General features: G+C 51.1%; 1 protein-coding gene across 1 annotated transcript in view; it reads right to left on the bottom strand.

The window, feature by feature from the left end:
• LOC144676349 (cyclic nucleotide-binding domain-containing protein 2-like) overlaps positions 1 to 18,486 on the bottom strand; it is a 52,717-nt gene extending 34,231 nt beyond the window's left edge. The window contains 5 exon segments of the mRNA XM_078536790.1: positions 3,069 to 3,220; positions 5,422 to 5,578; positions 9,918 to 10,081; positions 13,787 to 13,843; positions 18,340 to 18,486. Of these exon segments, the coding sequence (XP_078392916.1) occupies positions 3,069 to 3,220; positions 5,422 to 5,578; positions 9,918 to 10,081; positions 13,787 to 13,843; positions 18,340 to 18,438 (629 nt within the window). The 5' untranslated portion in view covers positions 18,439 to 18,486.
• Between the last annotated feature and the right edge of the window lie 2,928 nt (positions 18,487 to 21,414).

The raw sequence follows: 21,414 nt of genomic DNA on the forward strand, positions 1-21,414 counted from the left end.
ACAGGTGAGGTCCCAGAGGATTGGAGGGTCTGCGAAGGTTGTATCATTATTTTAAAAAGGGTGCGAGGGACAGGCCAGAAAATTACAGGCCGGTCAGTCTGACTTCGGTGGTGGGCAAATTATTGGAAACAATTCTGAGAGAGAGGATAGACTGTCACTTAGAAAGGCTCAGATTAATCAGGAATAGTCAGCATGGTTTTGTTAGGGGAAGATTGTGTTTTACTAACTGAATAGAATTTTTTGAGGAAGTAATAAGGAGGATTGATGAGGGTAGTGTAGTGGATGTAGTCTACATGGATTTTAGTAAGGCTTTTGGCAAGGTCTCACATGGCAGACTGGTCAGGAAAGTGAGGTCTCATGGGATACAGGGGAAGGTGGCGAGTTGGATCCAAAATTGACTCAGTGGCAGGAAACAAAGGGTAATGGTCGATGGATGTTTTTGTGAATGGGAAACAGTTTCCAGTGGTGTTCCATGGGGCTCAGTGTTGGGTCCCTTGCTGTTTGTTATATATATTAATGATTTAGACTTAAATGTGGGAGGCATGATTGGGAAATTTGCAGATGATACAAAAATTGACTGTGTAGTTGATAATGAAGAGGATGGCTGTTGACTCCAGAATGATAGCAATGGTTTGGTTGAGCGGGTGGAGAAGTGGCAAATGGAATTCAATCCGGAAAATTGTGAGGTAATGCATTTGGGGAGGGCAAACAAAGCCAGGGAATACTCAATAAATGGGAAGTTATTGAGGGGGGGCGTTGAGGAAGTGAGAGACCTTGGAGTGCATGTCCACAGGTCCCTGAAGGTGGAACGACAGGTGGATAAGGTGGTAAAGAAAGCACATGGAATGTTTTCCTTTACTGGACGAAGTTTTGAATATAAAAGCAGGGCTGTAATGGTGGAACTGTATAAAACGCTGGTTCGGTCACAGCTGGAATTTTGTGTACAGTTCTGGTCACCACATTACAGGAAAGACATAATTGTTCTGGGGAGAGTACAGAGGAGATTTACAAAAATGTTGCCAGGGCTTGAAAATTGCAGCTATGAGGAGAGATTGGACAGGCTGGGGTTGTTTTCCTTAGAACAGAGGAGGCTGAGGGGTGACCTAATTGACCTAGTACAAAATTATGAGGGGCCTAGATAGGGTAAACAGGAAAGACTAGTTTCCCCGAACTGCGGGGTCAATTACCAGGGGGCATAGATTTAAGGTGATCAGTAGAAGGATTAGAGGGGACATGAGGAAAAACTTTTTCACCCAGAGGGTGGTGGGCATCTGGAATTCACTGTCTAAGTTGGTGGTTGAGGCTGAAACGCTCAACACATTGAAAAGGTACCTGGATCTGCATCTGAAGCGCTGTAACCTGCAAGGCTACAGACCAGGGGCTGGAAAGTGGGGTTAGAATGAGTGGATAGTTTCTTTTTTCTCTTTTTGGCCACCACAGACACGATGGGCTGAATGGCCTTTTTGTGCGCCGTAACTTTTCTATGGTTCTACTCTATCCTTTTCATGTTTCAAACCACCTCCAGACAACCTGTCTCCCTATTAACCTCACACACACACACTCACACACACAGACACACACACTCACACACACACTCACACACAGACACACACACACAGACACACACACACACTCACACAGACACACTCACACAGACACACTCACACAGACACACTCACACAGACACACTCACACACTCACACAGACACAGACACACACACTCACACAGACACACACACAGACACACTCACACAGACACACACACACACATACACACACTCACACAGACACTCTCACACAGACACACACTCATACACAGACGCACACACACTCTCACACACACACACACACACACACAGACACACTCATACATACACACACACACACTCACATAGACACTCTCACACAAACACACACACACACTCACACAGACACACACACAGACACACACACAGACACACACACAGACACACACACAGACACACTCACACACACACACACACACTCACACAGACACAGACACACACACTCACACAGACACACACACAGACACACACACACAGACACACACAGACACACACACACACACAGACACTCTCACACAGACACACACTCATACACAGACGCACACACACTCTCACACACACATTCACACGGACACACACACACTCACACAGACACACTCATACATACACACACACACACACTCACATAGACACTCTCACACAAACACACACACACACACAGACACACACACAGACACACACACAGACACACACACACACACGCTCACATAGACACTCTCACACAAACACACACAGACACACACACTCACACAGACACACTCACACTCACACAGACACACACAGACACACACACACAGACACACACACACAGACACACACACACAGACACTCACACAGACACTCTCACACAGACACACACTCATACACAGACGCACACTCATACACAGACGCACACACACTCTCACACACACACACACACATTCACACAGACACACACACACACAGACACTCTCACACAGACACACACTCACACAGACACACACACGTTCACACAGACACACAGACACACACATTCACACAGACACACACACACACACTCACACAGACATACACATTCACACAGGCACACACACACACACACTCACTCACACAGACGCTCTCACACAGACACACACATACACACACTCACACACTCTCACACACACACACACTCATACACAGACGCACACACACTCACACACACACAGACACACACACTCACACACACACACACACACACCTTTTTCAGGGAATAACACAATATTCCCCAAAAATATTTTTTAAATGACTCCTATTTCTCACAACAGTTATAGCAAGACTTCCCCACAGTTATATTCCACCCACCTTGGCAATAAAAGGCCAAAATACATCACTAATAGTTCCAGTCTCGTGCAGAATCAACTCCCAAATAACTCACGCCCCTTGTGGAACATGCTGGTGGTTCTTCCCGCATTTTGGAAAGGAATTGGGAATTGAGAATGAAAACCGTAGGAATGACTCTACCTGAAAAATATAAAGCGACGATGATATTCCCTGACTAGCGCCTGGTCAAGTCTGTTTTCAAAGAATTCCTCTTTGTCCACCACCAGTAGCTCAGTATCCTCCGTACAGACGACAGTGAAGTTTCTCTGCAGACCTTTCAGTACTGGTATTTCCTGCAATGGGAACTCAGGGATTACACCAACAACAACTTACAATTCCATAGCGCCTTTAACATAATGAAACATCCCAAGTTGCTTCACAGGAACATTAGGTCAGGTGACCAAAAGCCTGGTCAAAGAGGTAGCTTGAAGGAGTATCTTAAAGGAGGAAAGTGAGATAGAGAGGTGGAGAGGCGTAGGGAGGGAATTCTAAAGCAACTGAGGGCATAGCCACCGATGGTGGACTGTGAATGATTGGGATACAGAAGCGTCCAGAATTAGGGGAGCACAGATATCTCAGAAGGTTGTGTGGGGCTGGGGGAGATTACAGAGCCAGGGAGGTGGCGAGGCCATGCAGGGTTTTGGAAACAAGGACGAGAATTTTAAAATCAAGACGTTGCTTGACCCTTACCAAGCAGGGAACTCGCAAGTCATCCATGGTGCACCCAAAGGATGTCAGGCCAAGGCAGGTCATTCGCTTATGTTCAGGATCACACATCCAATGAATTCCCTATCTCGGCCACATTCGTGATCATGCAGCCAGTGAATTCCCTATCTCAGACTCAAATTCGGGAGCACAAATCCAGTGCAATCCTGATCTTGGCGGAGTTCAGGGTCACACATCCAGTGAATTCCTGGTCTCAGCCACGTTCAGGGTTGCGCATCCAGTGAATTCCACATCTCCGCCATGCTTGCTATCACACATTCAGGGAATTCCCTACCTTGGCCATGCTCAGGATCACACATCTAGTGAATTCCCTATCTCGGTCATGTTCGGGATCACATATTCAATGAAATCCTGATCTCGGCCATATTCAGGGTCACACGTCCAGTGAATTCCCTATCTCAGCCACGTTCAGAGTCACACATCCAGTGAATTCCCTATCTCAGCCACGTTCAGAGTCACACATCCAGTGAATTCCCTATCTCAGACACGTTCAGAGTCACACGTCCAGTGAATTCCCTATCTCAGCCACGGTCAGAGTCACACATCCAGTGAATTCCCTATCTTGGCCAGCTATTGTCAGCACATGGCATAGCAAGTGGAAAATGGTAGGTAGCAGTACACTAGACCTGTTCTCATTGGTCATTGGTCCCCGTGGCTGGACCATGTCTAGGAGCAGGTTGGTGCTCTTCAGTCCTCACACTACCCCGCATTGCAGCTTTACCGCTGTCCTGCACTGGAGTGTCAGCCTGGATTAACAGAGCAAACACTGGAATCAGGGCTTGAACTCAAGAGCCTTCTACTCAAGAGGCAAGAATGCACCAAGTGAGTAAAACAACACTGGCATGAATGAACTGGGGGCAGAAATTGCTTTGTCTCAAGTTAGGGTATAGCTGGTGGATAAAATTGGAATTTAGAAAGAAAAATGTTTGTTTATATAATACTTTGGGACATCCCAAAGTGCTTTACAACCAACGCCAGTTTTGAAGTGTAGCCACAGAAACATGGCAGCCAATTTGTGCACAGCAAGCTCCCATTGTGGTAATGGCCGGATAATCTGTTTTAGTGACCTTGGTTGAAGGATAAACTTTGGCCAGGGCTCCTGGCTTCTCCAATGCCCAAGAATATTGAACCTGAGAGAATAGGCAGGAACTCGGTTTAACACCTCGTCCGGAAGACAGTGCCTCCAACCATGCAGCATTCCCTCAGCGCCGCACTGGGAGTATCAGCCTAGTTTTTTGTGCTCAAGTCTGTGGAGTGGGACTTGAATCTACACCCCTTTGACTCAGGAGCTGAGAAGCCAAAACCGGGATTGACAATAATCCATTTAAGGGTAAAGGTCGCAATTCACTGACGAAGGGAAAGGAAAGGCAGCAAATTCAAAAGTACAGGAAGATAACAAAGCTCGAAACCGGAGTTTTGTGACGCTTACTTACTGCAAAGCCCTTGTTTCCTCATGGTTTATCTTCTTCCCTTAATCCTCATTTTCATGCTCAAGGAAGACACAGGAGGAGGCCATTCGGCCCATCGAGTCCATTGCAGCTCTCTGGAGAGCCATCCAGTCAGTCCCCTTCGCCCGCTCTCTCCACATTGCCCCGCCAGTTTATTTGCCTCAAGTCCCCCGTCCAAATTTCTTTGAAAGGGTGAGTTTTGAGGGTTGGAGGGCAGGGGGTGGGGGCGTGGGAAGGTGAATCCAATCCCCTCCCTCCCAACTTCAGCACCCCAGTTGTCCGGACAAGCATGTGCACGCACGCACACCAAGGGTACTCACCCCAAACCTGGCACCTTTTCGCAAATCAGTTTGATGCCCTTCCTCAAACGCGCTGCCTCCATCTTCGTCCGTGGTGAAGCTGACTCCCCCCGAGTATATGAAGTAGAAACTGTGTGCGTCCTGCCCCTTCTTGATTATCACTCTCCTCCTCCTGAGCCTAGGGCACCGACAACAAATTTGGGTGAATGTCCCGCGATCCTTTTGCCTTCCCCGCTCCTCCAACCCCCTCCCCTACTACCCTACCTGCCTCATGCCACTGCGCCTCTTTCCACAGGCCGCCCTTCGACGCCTCACCGGAGTGGCCAACCCTTCGCCTTTGGCCCGGTGTTGGGAGGCCATTCAACCGGGAGAGGCCACGAGATCGAGCCCAATCCTGTGCCTTGTCCAACACCCATGCATCCTGGCTCCGCGGTGGAAGCTGTTGGGCAGCCACTGGTTGGGGTGAGGGGGGCCGGGCACAGTGGTAACACCACTGGACTAGCAATCCCAAAGCCTAGGCTAACTCTCTGAGGGTACGGGTTCAAACCCCACCAAAGAAACTTCTGGAATTTAAATCCAATTAGTAAAATCTGGAAGGCGAAGCTAGTTTCAGTAACGGTGACCATGACAACTATCATCGATTGACATAAAAACCCATCTGGTTCACTAATGTCCCTTTAGGGAAGGAAACCCGCCGTCCTTACCCGGTCTGGCCTACATGTGACTCCAGCCTCCCACAGTAATGTGGTTGACCCTTGTCTGAATCTTAACTGCCCTCTGAAATGACCTGAGCAAGCCACTCGGTTTAAGGGCAATTAGGGATGGACAACAAATGCTGGCCTTGTCAGCAACACCCACCACCCCCCACCATGAAAGAATAAATAAAATACATGTCTTAAATTGTGGAAACTGGCCCAACTGTGCCTCTCCCTATACCATACATGTTGGGGATCAGCAGTTTAAGTGCTACTAGGCTGCCAACTGTGATTAAATGGATTCCTGGAGGTTTCCTCACATGACTCAGCCCCCTCGCTCCGGCCAACACACCTGTCCTTGTGACGCACGGCCTTCCTACACCAATTGGGAAGCACAAAGACTCATTACCCCAATTGGGTGATGCTTGACTGTCAGACAAACAACCGATTTTCCACCATTTGCAAAATGTTTATATCCGGTAAAGAGGAACGTTCAAAGGAAACAACAATAAAAGGACAAGTGTTATCAATATCCTGATGATTTTTCTCCAGGGTTGCACACAGCAGTGTCCTGGAGATTGATCTTCGATTGCTGGAGGCTACAGACCAATCCTGGGGAGTTGGCAACCCTAAGGGCAACACTGGCCGAGAGGGGTGAACTGAGAAGAGAGCCGGGGGCTGGGATATACAAAGGGGTGTACCGTTCACGTCTTCCGGAAGGAAAGTCGGTTCCAAGCCGACCAACCTTAAAAAAGGCAGGCCCGCGGCGATAGGGCGCTCCAGCTGGACCAAACTGGCTAAGGGTTAGACTTCCTCCACTCAGTGGGAGGAAGCCCCGCCCTCGAGAGCCACCGGATTGGCCAATCAGATCGGCCGGCAGCTCTAACGGCCCCAGCAGCGCCAGGGCTCAGTAGTGGGCGCTGCTGGGACTGCAAGGTGGGTGGTGGGGTGGGGGGCGGCGTAAGGACATGGAGCCCGGGTAAGGCCCGGGCTTTTAGGGTGGTCGAGGGATCGGGGATCCTAGAGAGGGGGCGCGGGGGCGGGAGTTGAGGACCAGTTGGGGAGGCACGGAGGGGAGTGACATGGTGGGAGGGGTGCTCCCGATGCACACAGGGCAACCCTCTACCCTGGAATGGTGCCTTTTCACCAGCGTTGTTCCAAACAAATGACCTTCCCACTCCTGCCCGCCTGCCATTGTGCAGCGTTTATGGCAGTGGAGGCGTAAGTGGAGAGCCTTAAGTGAACAATAATAATTGGCCACTCCAGGCCCTCATTAGGCCTAGGGGCAGGAGGGGGTTTGTGGGCACCTTACCCACCCCGCCCCTCCCCCCACCCCCCCCTGGAGGGGACCGGGTCGGGTGTGGATGGGAAGGTAGCGGGCTGGCCACCTGACATGTTCCCCAGTCCCCGCCATGTTCTTGATCTGGGGGAAACCAGGAAAGAATCATTGGTGCAAGTTCAACAGGTTTAGTTAATGGGGGTCAGCGTGTGCCAAGTTTAATAACCAATTAGCAAAGTATTCAAACAGTGCATACAGAGAGTGTGCACCCGGAATGTGCATTGAGGCTGTGGACCAAGAGTGTATACCAGTGTGTATCAGGGAATGTGTACAGGAGTGTGTACAGTGAGTGTATACCGGGTGTGAGTCCCTGGGTCTATGAGGACCCGGAGTGTGTGTACAGGGAGTATGTACCGGGGAATGTATACTGGGAGTGTGTACTCGAGAGTGAGATCCAAGAGTGGGTACTGGGAGTGTGGAATGGGGGGTATGTACCGAAGAGTGTGTACTACAGTGTTATTCAGGCAGTGTTTGCCGGAAAGTGTGCACTAGGGAGTGTGTACTGAAGAGTGTGTACTGAAGAGTGTGTGCTGTGAGTGTGTGCTGTAAGTGTGTACCATGGAGTGTGTACCATGGAGTGTGTACCATGGAGTGTGTACCATGGAGTGTGTACCATGGAGTGTGTACTGGAGATTTCTATCTGAGAGTGTGTATCAGAGGGCATGTACCATGCAGTGTGTACTGGGCAATAGGTACCAGAGGCAGTTTACCAGGCAGTTTACCAGGCAGTGTGTACCTGTCAGGCACAAATCCCAGAGTACCAATTAATTTCTCTTTCCATGCCATGTGTCAATGATGATATCATCATGCCCAGGTATCCAATCTAACATCCTGTAAACCCTAACGTCATCATTATAAACCACATTTGTCCTGTGTACGTGCCAACTAATATTCCAAGCCCAATCTTTGTACATCTTTGAGCACTAGTGGAACTTTAGCTTCATGTATGATGTGCAAATTACTCCAGTGGGCCTGACTGGATCAATATTTGCTCTCTTGTTGGGTATAAGGGACTGTCAGATTTTAAAACGTGGCATTGTGTAAGGTTAGCCTGGATCTTGCTGGCCATGATCTCCTGGGATCTTGCTGACCCTAGTCTCCTGGGAACTTGTTGGCCCTGAAATCCTGAGGCTGTTGACCATGGTCCCCTGGGATCTTACTCACCATGATCTCCCAGATCCTGCTGATCCTCATCTCCTGGGATCTTGCTTAACAGGGTCTTGCGGAGTTCGGTTGATTGACTTCAAAGAGCGGATGAGAATTTCCCAGAGCTGTCCCAAGAGAGGCTGCCTGGGTGTGGAGTGAGGTGGGTTAGGGCTGGGGTGGAGGGGCTCCCATTGCCCGATTAAGGAAGGTGGGCAGGGCCAATCAGAGGGCCGGCAGCTCTGAAGCCTCAGCAGCTCCCCCCGAGAGGGCTGGCCACTGCTGAGAACTGCAGTAGATCCCAGCAGCTGGACACGTGGGAACAAAAATGTTGAAAAGTCACAGGGCTGGGGGTCAGCGAGGAAACTCCCCCTCCCCCTCCCCGAGACACGGGCGCTGTCCTTCCTGGGCCACAGCTCCTCCTTTAACCCCTGAGGGCCTCTCCCCTTCCGCTGGGAGGTTGCCTCCATTTGGCTGTACAGCAGGAAGTCACCTCGCCATTGGCAAAATACCAAAGGCAACATAAAATGTCCCCTCGTTGGGCCTTAACGTATGTGAGTGATCTGCCTGCCTCTCTGCAGTGGGCGGCCTCTCCCCTTCTGGTCCCGCCATCGGACCCGCCTCGAAGGCAAGACCATGTATTAATCCAGCAGTTAACAAAGAAAGACTTGCCTTCCTATCTCATCTTTCAGGCCCTCAGGGTCTCCCAAAGCCCATCGCAGCCGGTGATGCACTTTTGCAGCGTTGTGACCCGCTGCATTTAAGCAGAGCACAGCAAGCGCCCACAAACAGGAATGGGATCGCGCCCAGTTTGTCTGGCTTCCTGTGATGTCGGGTGAGGGATGAATGTTGGCCAGGGCGGTGGGCAGAACTCCCCCGCTCTTCTCCTAATCAACGCCCCGGGGATTTTTCACATCCGCGTCTACACGAGGCCTCGGGTTTAACGTCTGGTCAGAGAGACAGCACCTCTGACAGCGCAGCACCACCTCAGTGCTGCACTGGACTATCCGCCTGAATTATTGTGCTCAAATTATAGAGCCGGACTTGATCCCGCAATCTGCCTGAATCGGAGGCCAGGCTGCTCCCAACTGAGTGTCACCAGCACAATGAGCTATACCCCATCACTGTATGTACTAAAACTCTGTTCAAAATGTATCCTGCGGGGTCAGTGGTTGACGAGTCATCGAACGCTTGCAGCACAGTAAGCCATTTGGCCCGTCATTTCAGTACCAGGCTCTCAGCGAGAGCAACCCCCTCCACCTAGTCCCCCTCACCCTGCCCTTCCCTGTGGCCCTGCGAATCACTTTTCTCTTCAGAAGGTCTCAGTTTGGCCTGCCTACCTTTCATAACGCATTATCCTGGCCAGCATGAGCTGGTAGGGCTTGCTGTAGTGTCTGATGCTCAGCAAAGATCTCAACGAGCACAAAAGCTCCTCCAACTCCTCCGTCGACCGCTGCTCGGGTAGCTTCATGGTGATCTGAATCGCCCGGGTTGGGAATTTATTCTGTGAATGTAAATAAATGTCAATCCCAACAGAAACTGCGGATATTTGCACTTTAACATAGGATGAGGAAGGGAGTCTAGATACCCTGATCTGCTCCAACAGTGCGAAACATATGATAATAAGAGGCCTGGAACTCTACCCAGTGGCAGTGTGAGAACACCTTCACCAGACAGACTGCAGTGGTTCAACCATCTTCTTAAGGGCAACTAAGAATGGGCAAAGGCTGGAGTCTCATCCCCTCTGCACGTTGCCCTCGAGTTGGCTGTGGTGGGGATGAGACCGTTGTTCACCTCCTTGTGGAATGTGCCTTTGTAAAGAAGGTCTGGAGAGAGATGCAGTGGTTTCTGTCGAGGTTCATCCCGAGCAGTTCTGTGACACAGGACTCTGTGCTCTACGGGCTGTTCCCAGGGACACACACTGAGACAAACATCAACTGCAGCTGGAGGACCATCAACTCGGTGGAAGTCGCTCTTTGGTCTGCCCGAAACTCATTGGTCTTCCGGTGCAGAGTTGTCCCCACCCAAGTGTTGCAGACTGGCACATTCCAAGGTCCAGGACTACGTGCTGAGGGACGCACTAAAGCTTGGGGCAGCCGCCGCAACGGCGCAATGGGGAAAGGTCTCTGTCTAAGACCTTTCAGCCACAGTGCACTGAGGGACTGGGAATTGTATAGACCCCACCGACTGTATGACATGTAATGAATCTTGTAAATATTAACTGTAATTGGTTAACATAGAGTACTCAAAGAAATGGAGTTGACTTGTACCTTATGTAATGCCAACTTTGAACAGTCATGTAATGCCCTTTAAGAAAATTTGCAAATAAAGTATATTTTTGTGAAAAAAAATTGCTGGCCATTCCAGTGACGCCCATACATCTAAACTGCATTTTTAAATAATTTAAGAATGCTGTGCATTCCCTGGCGTTAAGTGTGGAAGGCAGGGGATTTCATCTAGCCACAATGTTCATGAGAGGCATTGTGTGTTTTATGTATCTCAGAAGGATGCAGAGGTGACACTCGTTTCTAAGTGTTGCACAGGTTTAGTTACAGGAGTTTTAAAATATCTCATCAATCATCAAATGTCCGCACCCTCGTTGACAGCTCAGCTTCTAGTAGCTTCTGCAGTTTCTGTTGACTTTGCTCTGAGTCCACACTCAGGCTTAACCAATCAAGCACAGTGAGCATAGATCAATTACCAGACTCGCATAATCAAACACAGAGCAATTGAACAGTACAGGCTTCGCATAAAAAGAAAACTTTTCTGTTTTCAACGAACTGCTCCTGGGGAGGCCTGTTGGACCAGTCAAAGATATGAAAAGTCTATTCTGGCCATCAAAGCCCATTCCTTCAGTCCCCTAATGAAACCTCTGCACTTTAACCAGCCCTACATTTTATGACGAAATTACTTATGGCTCCGGAAATGATTATGAGCCTTTATCCTCCTTAGACTCACAGAATCACACCATGGTAAAGGCACATAGGGAGGCCACTCAGCCTGTTGTGTCTGTCCTGGTGAGTGAGTGAGTGAGTGAGTGAGTGAGTGAGTGAGTGAGTGAGTGAGTGAGTGAGTGAGTGAGTGAGTGAGTGAGTGAGTGAGTGAGTGAGTGAGTGAGTGAGTGAGTGAGGCCAAATGGCAGACAGGGCAAGAGGCAGGAGAGAAGAAAGCTGATTGGTTGGTTGGTTGGTCCTCCTTGGGGTAAACAAGTTCTTCCTAAACTCCTGATTGGGACAGAGGCCAAAACCCTCTTCTTCTATAGACAGAGAGATTGGGCATTGTATGACCAGCAGTTGAAAGAGAGAACTTACATTATATAGCGCCTTTCATAACCTCAGGACATCCCAAAGCACTTTGTAGCCAATGAGGTACTTATGAAGCATAGTTACTGTTGTAATGTAAGGAACTCAGCGGCACAGCAAGCTCCCATAAACCACCGTGTGATAACGATCAGATATACCGTGCTCTTGCTATCGCTTGAGGGTTCAATATTGGCCAGGGCATCGAGGTGGCAGAGCTGCTCTTCTTTGAAGCCGTGTCACGGGTACTCAGGTAACATCTCACCTGATAGACTGTGCAGCATTCCCTCATCACTGGCAATGGGAGCGTCAGACCAGATTCTGTGCTCAAGTGTCTGGAGTGGGTCTCGAATCCATCACCTATCGACTCAGAGAGAAGGGTGCTACAAAACGGCGATGGTGGGTGTGTTCCAGTTCACTCAGGAAGTCCAAGTTGCTATGGCAACATACACTTTTACATGCATGTTGCAGTCCAGAGCTATGGATAGTGACGGTAGAGGCTCCAATGTGCTTACTATCGCATGGCTGACCAGGAACCTCTCCCACTGGCACGTGTTGGAAGGACTCGCAGGTTGATAATAGTGTTTATGAACACACCTTCCGTAGCCATCAAGTCCTGGAGTGGGACTTGAACCAGGAGCTTCTAGCTCAGAGGCAGGGACGCTACCCACTGCGCCACAAGAGCTCTCTGTCAGCGTAATCATGTCAAACTTTAAGAATCAGTTGGATAAGTGATTGAAGGAAAGTTCGATAGGGAACATGGAGTTGGAACTATTGTTTGTGTGGAAATAAACACCAACATGGATTGGTTTAGCTGAATGGCCTGTTTGCATGTTGAATCTGTCGCTAATGCCCTTTTCACTAATTTAAGTCCTCTGGTCCCACAGTAGTGTTCAATTGTTCTGCGTTTTTCTTTGTTTGTTCACGGGATGTGGGTGTCGCTGGCTGGGTGGTGGTGAGCTGCCTTCTTGAACCGCTGCAGTCCCTGTGGTGTAGGTACACCCACAGTGCTGTTAGGGAGGGAGTTCCAGGATTTTGACCCAGCGACAGTGAAGGAACGGCCGATATATTTCCAAGTCAGGATCGTGAGTGGCTTGGAGGGGAACTTGCAGGTGGTGGTGTTCCCAGGTGTCTGCTGCCCTTGTCCTTCTAGATGGTAGTGGTCATGGGTTTGGAAGGTACTGTCTAAGGAGCTTTGGTGAGTTGCTGCAGTGTATATTGTAGATACTACACACTGTTGTCACTGTGCTTCAGTGGTGGAGGGAGTGAATATTTATGAATGTGGTGCCAATCAAGTGGGCTGCTTTGTCCTGGATGGTGTCCAGCTTCTTGAGTGTTGTGGGAGCTGCACTCATCCAGGCAAGTGGGGAGTATTCCATCACACTCCTGACTTGTGCCTTATAGATGGTGGACAGGCTTTGGGGAGTCAGGAGGTGGATCACTTGTCACACTACTCCTAGCCTCTGACCTGCTCTTGTAGCCACAGTATTTATATGGTTAGTCCAGTTCAGTTTCTGATCAATGATAACCCCCAGGATGTTTGATTATGTGAGTCTGTTTACTATTGATGCTCACTGTGCTTGATTACATAAGCCTGGGTGTGGACTCAGGGAAAAGTGAACAAAGCTGTAGGAAGAGCTGGAGTCACAATTGCAGACATTTTGTGACTGCCGAAATATTTTAGAGCACTGTAAATAACGTTCTTACGCACATAGGAACGAGTGTCATCTCTGCATAGATCTGAGTTATAAAATAAACAACACCGACTGGCCTGACCTTAGTCTGTTGGTTTGTCTCCAGTACAAGTCCAACCAAAACATCAACAGCAACAAGTTCCCCACGAGTCCCTGAGATTCTCATTTCTTATGATCATTCCGCAAATCGGTCAGGAAGGTAAGGGGGCGACTTACATGTTGTGTCTTGAAATATTGGGCATCAAAGGCAGCCTTGCTGCTTTCCCTCTGTTCCTGTTTGAACAAAAATAGAGATGTTGACCTTTTCAATGTCCATTAGGGAAGGAGCGACAACCTATGGGAAAACTGAAGGCGTTACAAAAAAAACCAACAAGTATTCTTGAAACTTGCTGAAAAGAGAGACATGTTGCTGAAGCATTTCTCATCAGGACAAACACAAGAATACCAAATTTCAAACAATCAGAACAATTTATACGACAGGAGCAAAGGGTGGTATTGATTGGCAAATCAACTTCTGATTAGCTGAAGCGTTACCATGGAGAAAGCAACAGGGACAGGCTCCCTGATCCTTCGGGTAATTCAAAAAAGGAGCAAGGCTTGAACAGGTTCCTTTTGTTTCGTTGAGAGTCCCTGTATGTGAATATTTGTCGCTTTCGGCAGCGTAAATGAGCTATGTTACGAGTTTGGCTGATTATCTTGGTTGTTAGTGTAGCTATTGGCGCACTCAGGATTGTTCAGCAAGTGCTGGCCAAACCTGTTCTTTGTAAAAAGGAATATGTTCAAGCCTTGCACCTTTCTCGAATTACCTGGGAGCTCGAGGAGCCTGCAGTTTCCCGTTGCCTTCTCCATGGCAAACCCTCGGCCCAATCAGAGTCAACTTGCCAACCAATCAGCATCCTTTTCTCCTGTAGTAAATTTTTGTGGCTGCTTGAAATTTGGCATTCTTGTGTTTGTCCTGATGTGCATAAGACGAAAAGCTGCAACAACGCGCCCCTCTTTCGAGCAATAACAAGTGCTCCATGGTGTCAGGGCAAGTTTTACATCCTGATGATCAGTGCAAAATCCTGAAAGCAGGGCCTGATTTTAAAAGGTGGGGGTTGGTGGGCGGTGGGGCGGAATGGGAACGACACCAGGGTCCGGGCCAAGACGACCTCAACAACTGGGCTCTTCCATCCATCAGACCTTTCCAGCTCCACACCTGCTGAAACCTGACCGGATCTGCCAGTGTGCCAGCGGACAGGAGCAGAAACCCAGGTGGCATGAGGCCACAGCCAGGGACCCACGGTATGGTGACCAGCAGCCAGGTGAGCGATGGGGTCTTGGCGGGGTAGCTATGCACCTGGTTTTATACTGGACGGTCCGGTTTTCAGCTGGTCCGTCCCCTGTCCAGTACCCGATTTAAACCGGACGCCCTATTGTCTGGTGTTTTATTCAGAAGCGAGAGCCTCTGTCCATTCTTCCACCTCCTCCTGACCCCCAAACAACCCTGAGGTACAATTTATTTTATGGTTAGTTTCATTGACAGCCTTGACCTGTCCTTACAATACGTGGGGAATCTTCAAATTTTGTTTGTGCTTCAGAATTAATCATTCTTCCTACTGCGCCATGTACGTGGCCTACTTTAACCTGGCGTGCATCGAGTGGACGCCATAGCAACCGGGGGCCTAAGACTTCCTTTGTGAGGCCCCAGGGGTCACTCCCGCCCCCCCCCGGGAAGCCTCACTCAAGCGGCTAAAAGGTGTGTCTTCCTGGACCGAGTCCCTGACCCTCGATCGCACGGCTGCCCCGGGACGGGCCTGGGTCGGGGTGAAGCTGGCCGTCAGCTCCCCCCTCTCAGGCCTCTGACCAAAATGGCAGACCTGGGCCCCGCCCAACATCATCACCGTCATCCGATCGGCACGTTGAAGGATCCCGCTCTACCCTGGGGGTGCCCTGTGCCATCTGCCCAAAAGCACGGGGTTAACATCGAGAGGTGGCCCAAAGGCAGCAGGTCAGAGGAACTGGCCTCACTTTGACCGCCCCTCGCCCACCCGGTTTCCGCCAGGCTCAGGTGGCTGGGCGGGAGAGTTAAGGGACCCCAATACGATCCCAGAGCCTATTTCTGTCCCCAATGCCCCACCGAGTGCCCATTCCTGGTGCCACCTGGATAAGTCTCCTGGGATATCGCTTTGAACTGGTCTTTCCCGGGTTGGTGCTGAGGTCCCTCGTCCCTCGTCCCTCGAGTTGCAGCTTATTCTGCGTCTGGTGGCACCGCGATGGCACCAGGCACACTCACGGCACACCCGGGCTCCGTGCCTGTGCCGTTGCTGCCAGGGATGCCTGCGTCCAAGAACAATGTTCTGAGTGACCGCCGATTGCTACCCGACTCCCAACTCTCGACCCTCTCGCCGCCTCGCTCCCTACCCCACTCCCAACTCTCGACTCTCTCGCCGCCTCGCTCCCTACCCCACTCCCAACTCTCGACCCTCTCGCCGCCTCGCTCCCTACCCCACTCCCAACTCTCGACCCTCTCGCCGCCTCGCTCCCTACCCCACTCCCAACTCTCGACCCTCTCGCCGCCTCGCTCCCTACCCCACTCCCAACTCTCGACTCTCTCGCCGCCTCGCTCCCTACCCCACTCCCAACTCTCGACTCTCTCGCCACCTCGCTCACTACCCCACTCCCAACTCTCGACCCTCTCGCCGCCTCGCTCCCTACCCCACTCCCAACTCTCGACCCTCTCGCCGCCTCGCTCCCTACCCCACTCCCAACTCTCGACCCTCTCGCTGCCTTGCTCCCTACCCCACTCCCAACACTCGACGCTCTCGCCGCCTCACTCACTCCCCCACTCCCAACTCTCGACCCTCTCGCTGCCTCGCTCACTCCCCCACTCCCAACGCTCGACCCTCTCGCTGCCTCGCTCACTCCCCCACTCCCAACGCTCGACCCTCTCGCCGCCTCGCTCACTACCCCACTCCCAACGCTCGACCCTCTCACTCCCGACCTCCCTCCCAACGCTCGACCCTCTCGCTTCCTACCTCACTCCCAACGCTTGACGCCTCGCTCCCTACCTCACTCCCAACGCTTGACGTCTCACTCCCTACCTCACTCCCAATGCTCAACCCTCTCACTCCCTATCTCACTCCCAACGCTTGTCACCTCGCTCCCTACCTCACTCCCAACGCTTGACGCCTCGCTCCCTACCTCACTCCCAACGCTTGACGCCTCGCTCCCTACCTCACTCCCAATGCTCAACCCTCTCGCTTCCTACCTCACTCCCAATGCTCAACCCTCTCGCTCCCTACCTCACTCCCAATGTTCGACCCTCTCACTCCCTACCTCCCTCCCAACACTTGACGCCTCGCTCCCTACCTCACTCCCAATGCTCAACCCTCTTGCTCCCTACCTCACTCCCAATGCTCAACCCTCTCGCTCCCTACCTCACTCCCAATGCTCGACCCTCTCGCTCCCTACCTCACTCCCAATGCTTGACACCTCGCTTCCTACCTCACTCCCAACGCTCGACTCTCTCGCTCCCTACCTCACTCCCAACGCTCGACTCTCTCGCTCCCTACCTCACTCTCAACGCTCGACTCTCTCGCTCCTTACCTCACTCCCAATGCTCAACCCTCTCACTCCCTATCTCACTCCCAACGCTCGACCCTCTCGCTCCCTACCTCACTCCCAACGCTCAACCCTCTCGCTCCTTACCTCCCTCCCAATGCTCGACCCTCTTGCTCCCTATCTCATTCCCAATGCTTGACGCCTCACTCCCTACCTCACTCCCAACGCTTGATGCCTCCTCGTTACCCCACTCCCACCCCCGAGTGAAGCGACCAGCAGAACGGCAAGTGAAGAGGTGAACAGGGCAGTGATGGGTGTGGGGTGCAGTGGGGGGGGGAACGGGGGCGGAGATGGCAAGCGGTTGGCATGATGTCATCAGCACCGACTTCCTGTTTCAGGACAAGGGGCGCCCAATGATGATGTCGGTGCTGAGCCCCGAATCCCCGGTCCAGTGCAGTGACAGGAGGCACCGTGTAACGGACTGGGCTCCAACACACAGTCAGTTCCCCTCAGAGTCCCTTCCACCAAACTCCAAATACCGCTCTATCCCCTCTAACGTTCCTTCACCTTCCCTCATCACTCAGCTTCAGCCTCTCCAAAGGGATGAATTTTCCCAGGAATTCCCGTGAGTGCGTGAGACTGGCTATTTCCACTCACAGGGCCGCACTGAGCCTCCAACCACAGATACCGCTCTTGGCCAACACCTTCAGAAAGGACCCACGGGAATGTCTGCAGGGATGAGGAGCCTCAGCTCCGCGGACAGATTGGAGAAGTCGGGACTGTTCTCCTCGGGGGAAGAGGAGGCCGGGAGGAGATTTGATAGAGGTGGTTCAAAACCACGAGGGGCCCGGACAGGGAGGAGAGGGAGAAACTGTCCCCACTGGGGGGAGGGTCGACACAACCCGAGGGCGCAGATTTAAGGTCATTTGGCAAAAGGAAGGAACGGCGACACAAGGGGAAACTGTTCCACACAGCGAGCGGGTAGGATCTGGAATGCGCTGCCTGGGAGTGTGGCGGAGGCAGAGTCAATCGAGGTTTCCGAAAGAGAATTGGATCATTATCAGAAGGAAAAGCTATCTGTGGAGCTAAGGGGAAAAGGCGGGGGGGTGGGGGGGAGTGGGACAGGGTGAATTACCCTCACAGCGAGGCAGGATGGACGCAATGGGCTGAATGGCCTCCTCCTTGTGCAGTAACTATTCCAGGATCCTATGGGTTAGTGACCTCACCTCTTCGGTCTGCTGCTTGTTGGCGTATTTGGCCGAGGTGGCCCACACCTGCATGAAAGCTTTGGATGCCACACGGAGACGCATGCAGACCCGGCACATCAGAACCACCTTCTTTGCCAAGTGTTGGAATGGAGGAATCAGCTGGAAAAGAAACAGGGGGGTGGAACATGAAGACAAAGAACAAGAGCAGCCCCACAGAACGCAGCGGCAAGGAATGAAACTTCACCCTTTCCGATCGCCAGCCGGGTCCCAGGCAACAGCAACCACCCGGGGACCGGATACTCTCACAGGCTGTCCGCGCGCACACTGGGGTCACAAAGAGGTAGAAAGAACTCGCAGTTATACAGCGCCCTTCGCAAACTCAGCAAATCCCGAAGAACCTTACAGCCAGTGAAGTAATCCTGAAGTGCAGTCTCTGCCGGAATGTAGGGAAAAGCAGCACAGCAAGCTCCCACGATCAGCGAGGAGATAGCGAGCAGATAATCTGTCTTGGTGAGGTTGGGTGAGGGACACCGGGGGAAACCCTTCCTGGCCTTCTTCCCAAGTGGGATGCCCTCTCGCCTGAGAGGGAAGCCGGGGCCTCATTTTCATGTCTCGTTGAAGGACGGCACCTCCGACAGGGCAGCACTGGGAATTTCAGCCTGGATTAGCTGCTCATGGATCTGGGAGTGGGACTTGAACCCACAGCCTTCCGACTCAGACCAGGCGGCGCTCCCGCTCGAGAGACAGGGAGTGGGATTTGCTTTGACTGCTGCCCTTTACCTTCCCGTGTCACCTGTAAAATATGTCAATACTTACCTGTCTCACCTCACTGGTATTTCTCAGCCCACCTAATGAAAGGATAGAGCTGTGAGTGTGAGACCACATGCAAAAGACAGGGTGCACAGCTCTTATCATAATGGCTTGACCCTTGGGTTATGCTGTAATGAGATATTAGCTAGCTTGGAAGCACCTCTCAACTTAAGATATTAAGGACCACTTATGCGAGTGACTGACACTATTGTGGTTGAGACAATATCTACAGCAGACCTGGAACTAATAAAGCTGTTCATCCTTTTCAGTGTCTTGCTCAGCAAGATGGGTGAGCTCCGGGGCTCATAGGATGACCAGGACTGTGAAGGCAGCAGCTTCACCACAACTCCCACCATTCAGACCTTGACAAGCCAAACACCATCCTGATGTGGAAATATATCGGCCGTTCCTTCACTGTCGCTGGGTCAAAATCCTGGAACTCCCTCCCTAACAGCACTGTGGGTGTACCTACACCACAGGGACTGCAGCGGTTCTAGAAGGCAGCTCACCACCACCTTCTCAAGGGGGGGACGGGGGGAGGGAGGCAACAAATACTGGCCCAGCCAATGACGTTCAATTCCATGAAAGAATTTTTAAAAATCTGCGTGTTGAATTGTCAATGTACGCAGTCTGATTTCACCTCCCGGCGCTCCCCACCTCACCCCACCCCAGAATCATGGGGTGCAAAACTGAGGGCCCGGGGGCCTACATGGGCCTGACCAGTGATGCAAGCCCTGGCTAAATTTGTGATCGAAACGTGCAAAATCACTGACTTCACCCTTCGCCTCTGCAGCATCGATGATGGAATCCTGTGGGAGTCAAAGCAGGTAAAAGGTCATCAAAGGCCTCTCTAAACCCGAACAGTGATTTTCTCGCATTCCTTTCAATGTAGCGCGTTATACTCGCTGCCCACAACGCGGCCTCCTCTACATCGGGGAGACCACATGCATGCGCTTCGAGAAACACCCACCCCCCACCCCCCAGCCCCCACCCCCCAGCCCCATCCCCGCCCACCCCCCCCCGCCCGGTCAGTCAGCAAGCAATCCCTGTCCATTGTCATTTCCATTCCCCACTCTGCCCCCACTCTGACCTTTCTGTCCTTGGCCTGCTCTACTGTTCCACTGAAGCTCGGCGCAAGCTAGAGGAATCGCACCTCATCTTTCAACTCGACTTACTACAGCCTTCCCAACACAACACCGCCTTCAACAATTTTGGATCATAACTTCCGCTCCCATCTTGTTTCACGCGTTCTTCTTTTTTTTCCGCTGGTGCAGTTCTTGTTTTCTTGTTTCTTTCTTCACTCCCTCATTTTGCATTCGGGTGGCTGCTATCCAGCAATTCACGCCCCATCTGGACCCATCTTTGACTTCTTTACTTTCTCCATTAATCTCTCCTGCCCTCCATCCTATCAGACAGCTTCCCTTTTATTTTTCTTTCCTTGAGCATGTCTTTAAATTGTATTAATTGTGATTAAGTACTTAGGGATGGATGGCATTGATTGGATGGTTACTTGAGCACATATAAAGAGATACTTCCCCTTTCAGGGAGGATTTGAAAATTAGTGTCAGAGCCCCTGCGATCTCCTCCCTAGTCTCACACAGCAGCCTGGGATATATCTCATCTGGGCCTGGGGATTTATCCACTTTTAAGCCCACTAAAACTGCTAATACCTCCTCCCTTTCAATGCTAATTTGTTTTTAATTTGATCATTAGTCGGCTGAATTAAAATCCCCATGACCATACATTCATCACATTTAACCCATCACATCTTTCCTGTTTGCTGAGTCAAGTGGTGTGATAATGAAAGAGAATGACCAAACAGATAAGGCTGAACCAAATTGCTGGAATCTCAGTGTCCTACTTGAGCCTGAACTAACCACTGTTACGAGCGCAAAGCTCTATGAGATGGTCACGTTTAAACTGGCACTCATAATTCAAGATAAAATGGAGTCGTGGAGAGGGACGTGTGATCTCCTACGAATTCTTCCTGATGATAAGCCTATGTGACCTGGTTTTCATGGGGACTGAGGGCCCAGGTAAAGTCCTATTGAAACCCAAGTGCTACTTTTTACACCACAAAGGGCACAAAGGCAAAAGCAGCTGACCTGGCTTTGTGCAGAGTTACAGACTCTCAGGCAATCAGGTTCAGAGACATGGACAAAGAGAGAGAGAGAGAGAGAGAGGCCCCAAAGACTGAGACAGGGAAACAGCATCTGTTGCAAAAGGCAGGGGAAAATGCTGTTCTCTGTTAGCCACCAGGCAGGATGCTGGTGGGAGTTCATT

This window comes from Cetorhinus maximus, unplaced genomic scaffold, assembly GCF_964194155.1.
Source record: "Cetorhinus maximus unplaced genomic scaffold, sCetMax3.hap1.1 HAP1_SCAFFOLD_1537, whole genome shotgun sequence".
NCBI classification, from domain to species: Eukaryota; Metazoa; Chordata; class Chondrichthyes; order Lamniformes; family Cetorhinidae; genus Cetorhinus; species Cetorhinus maximus.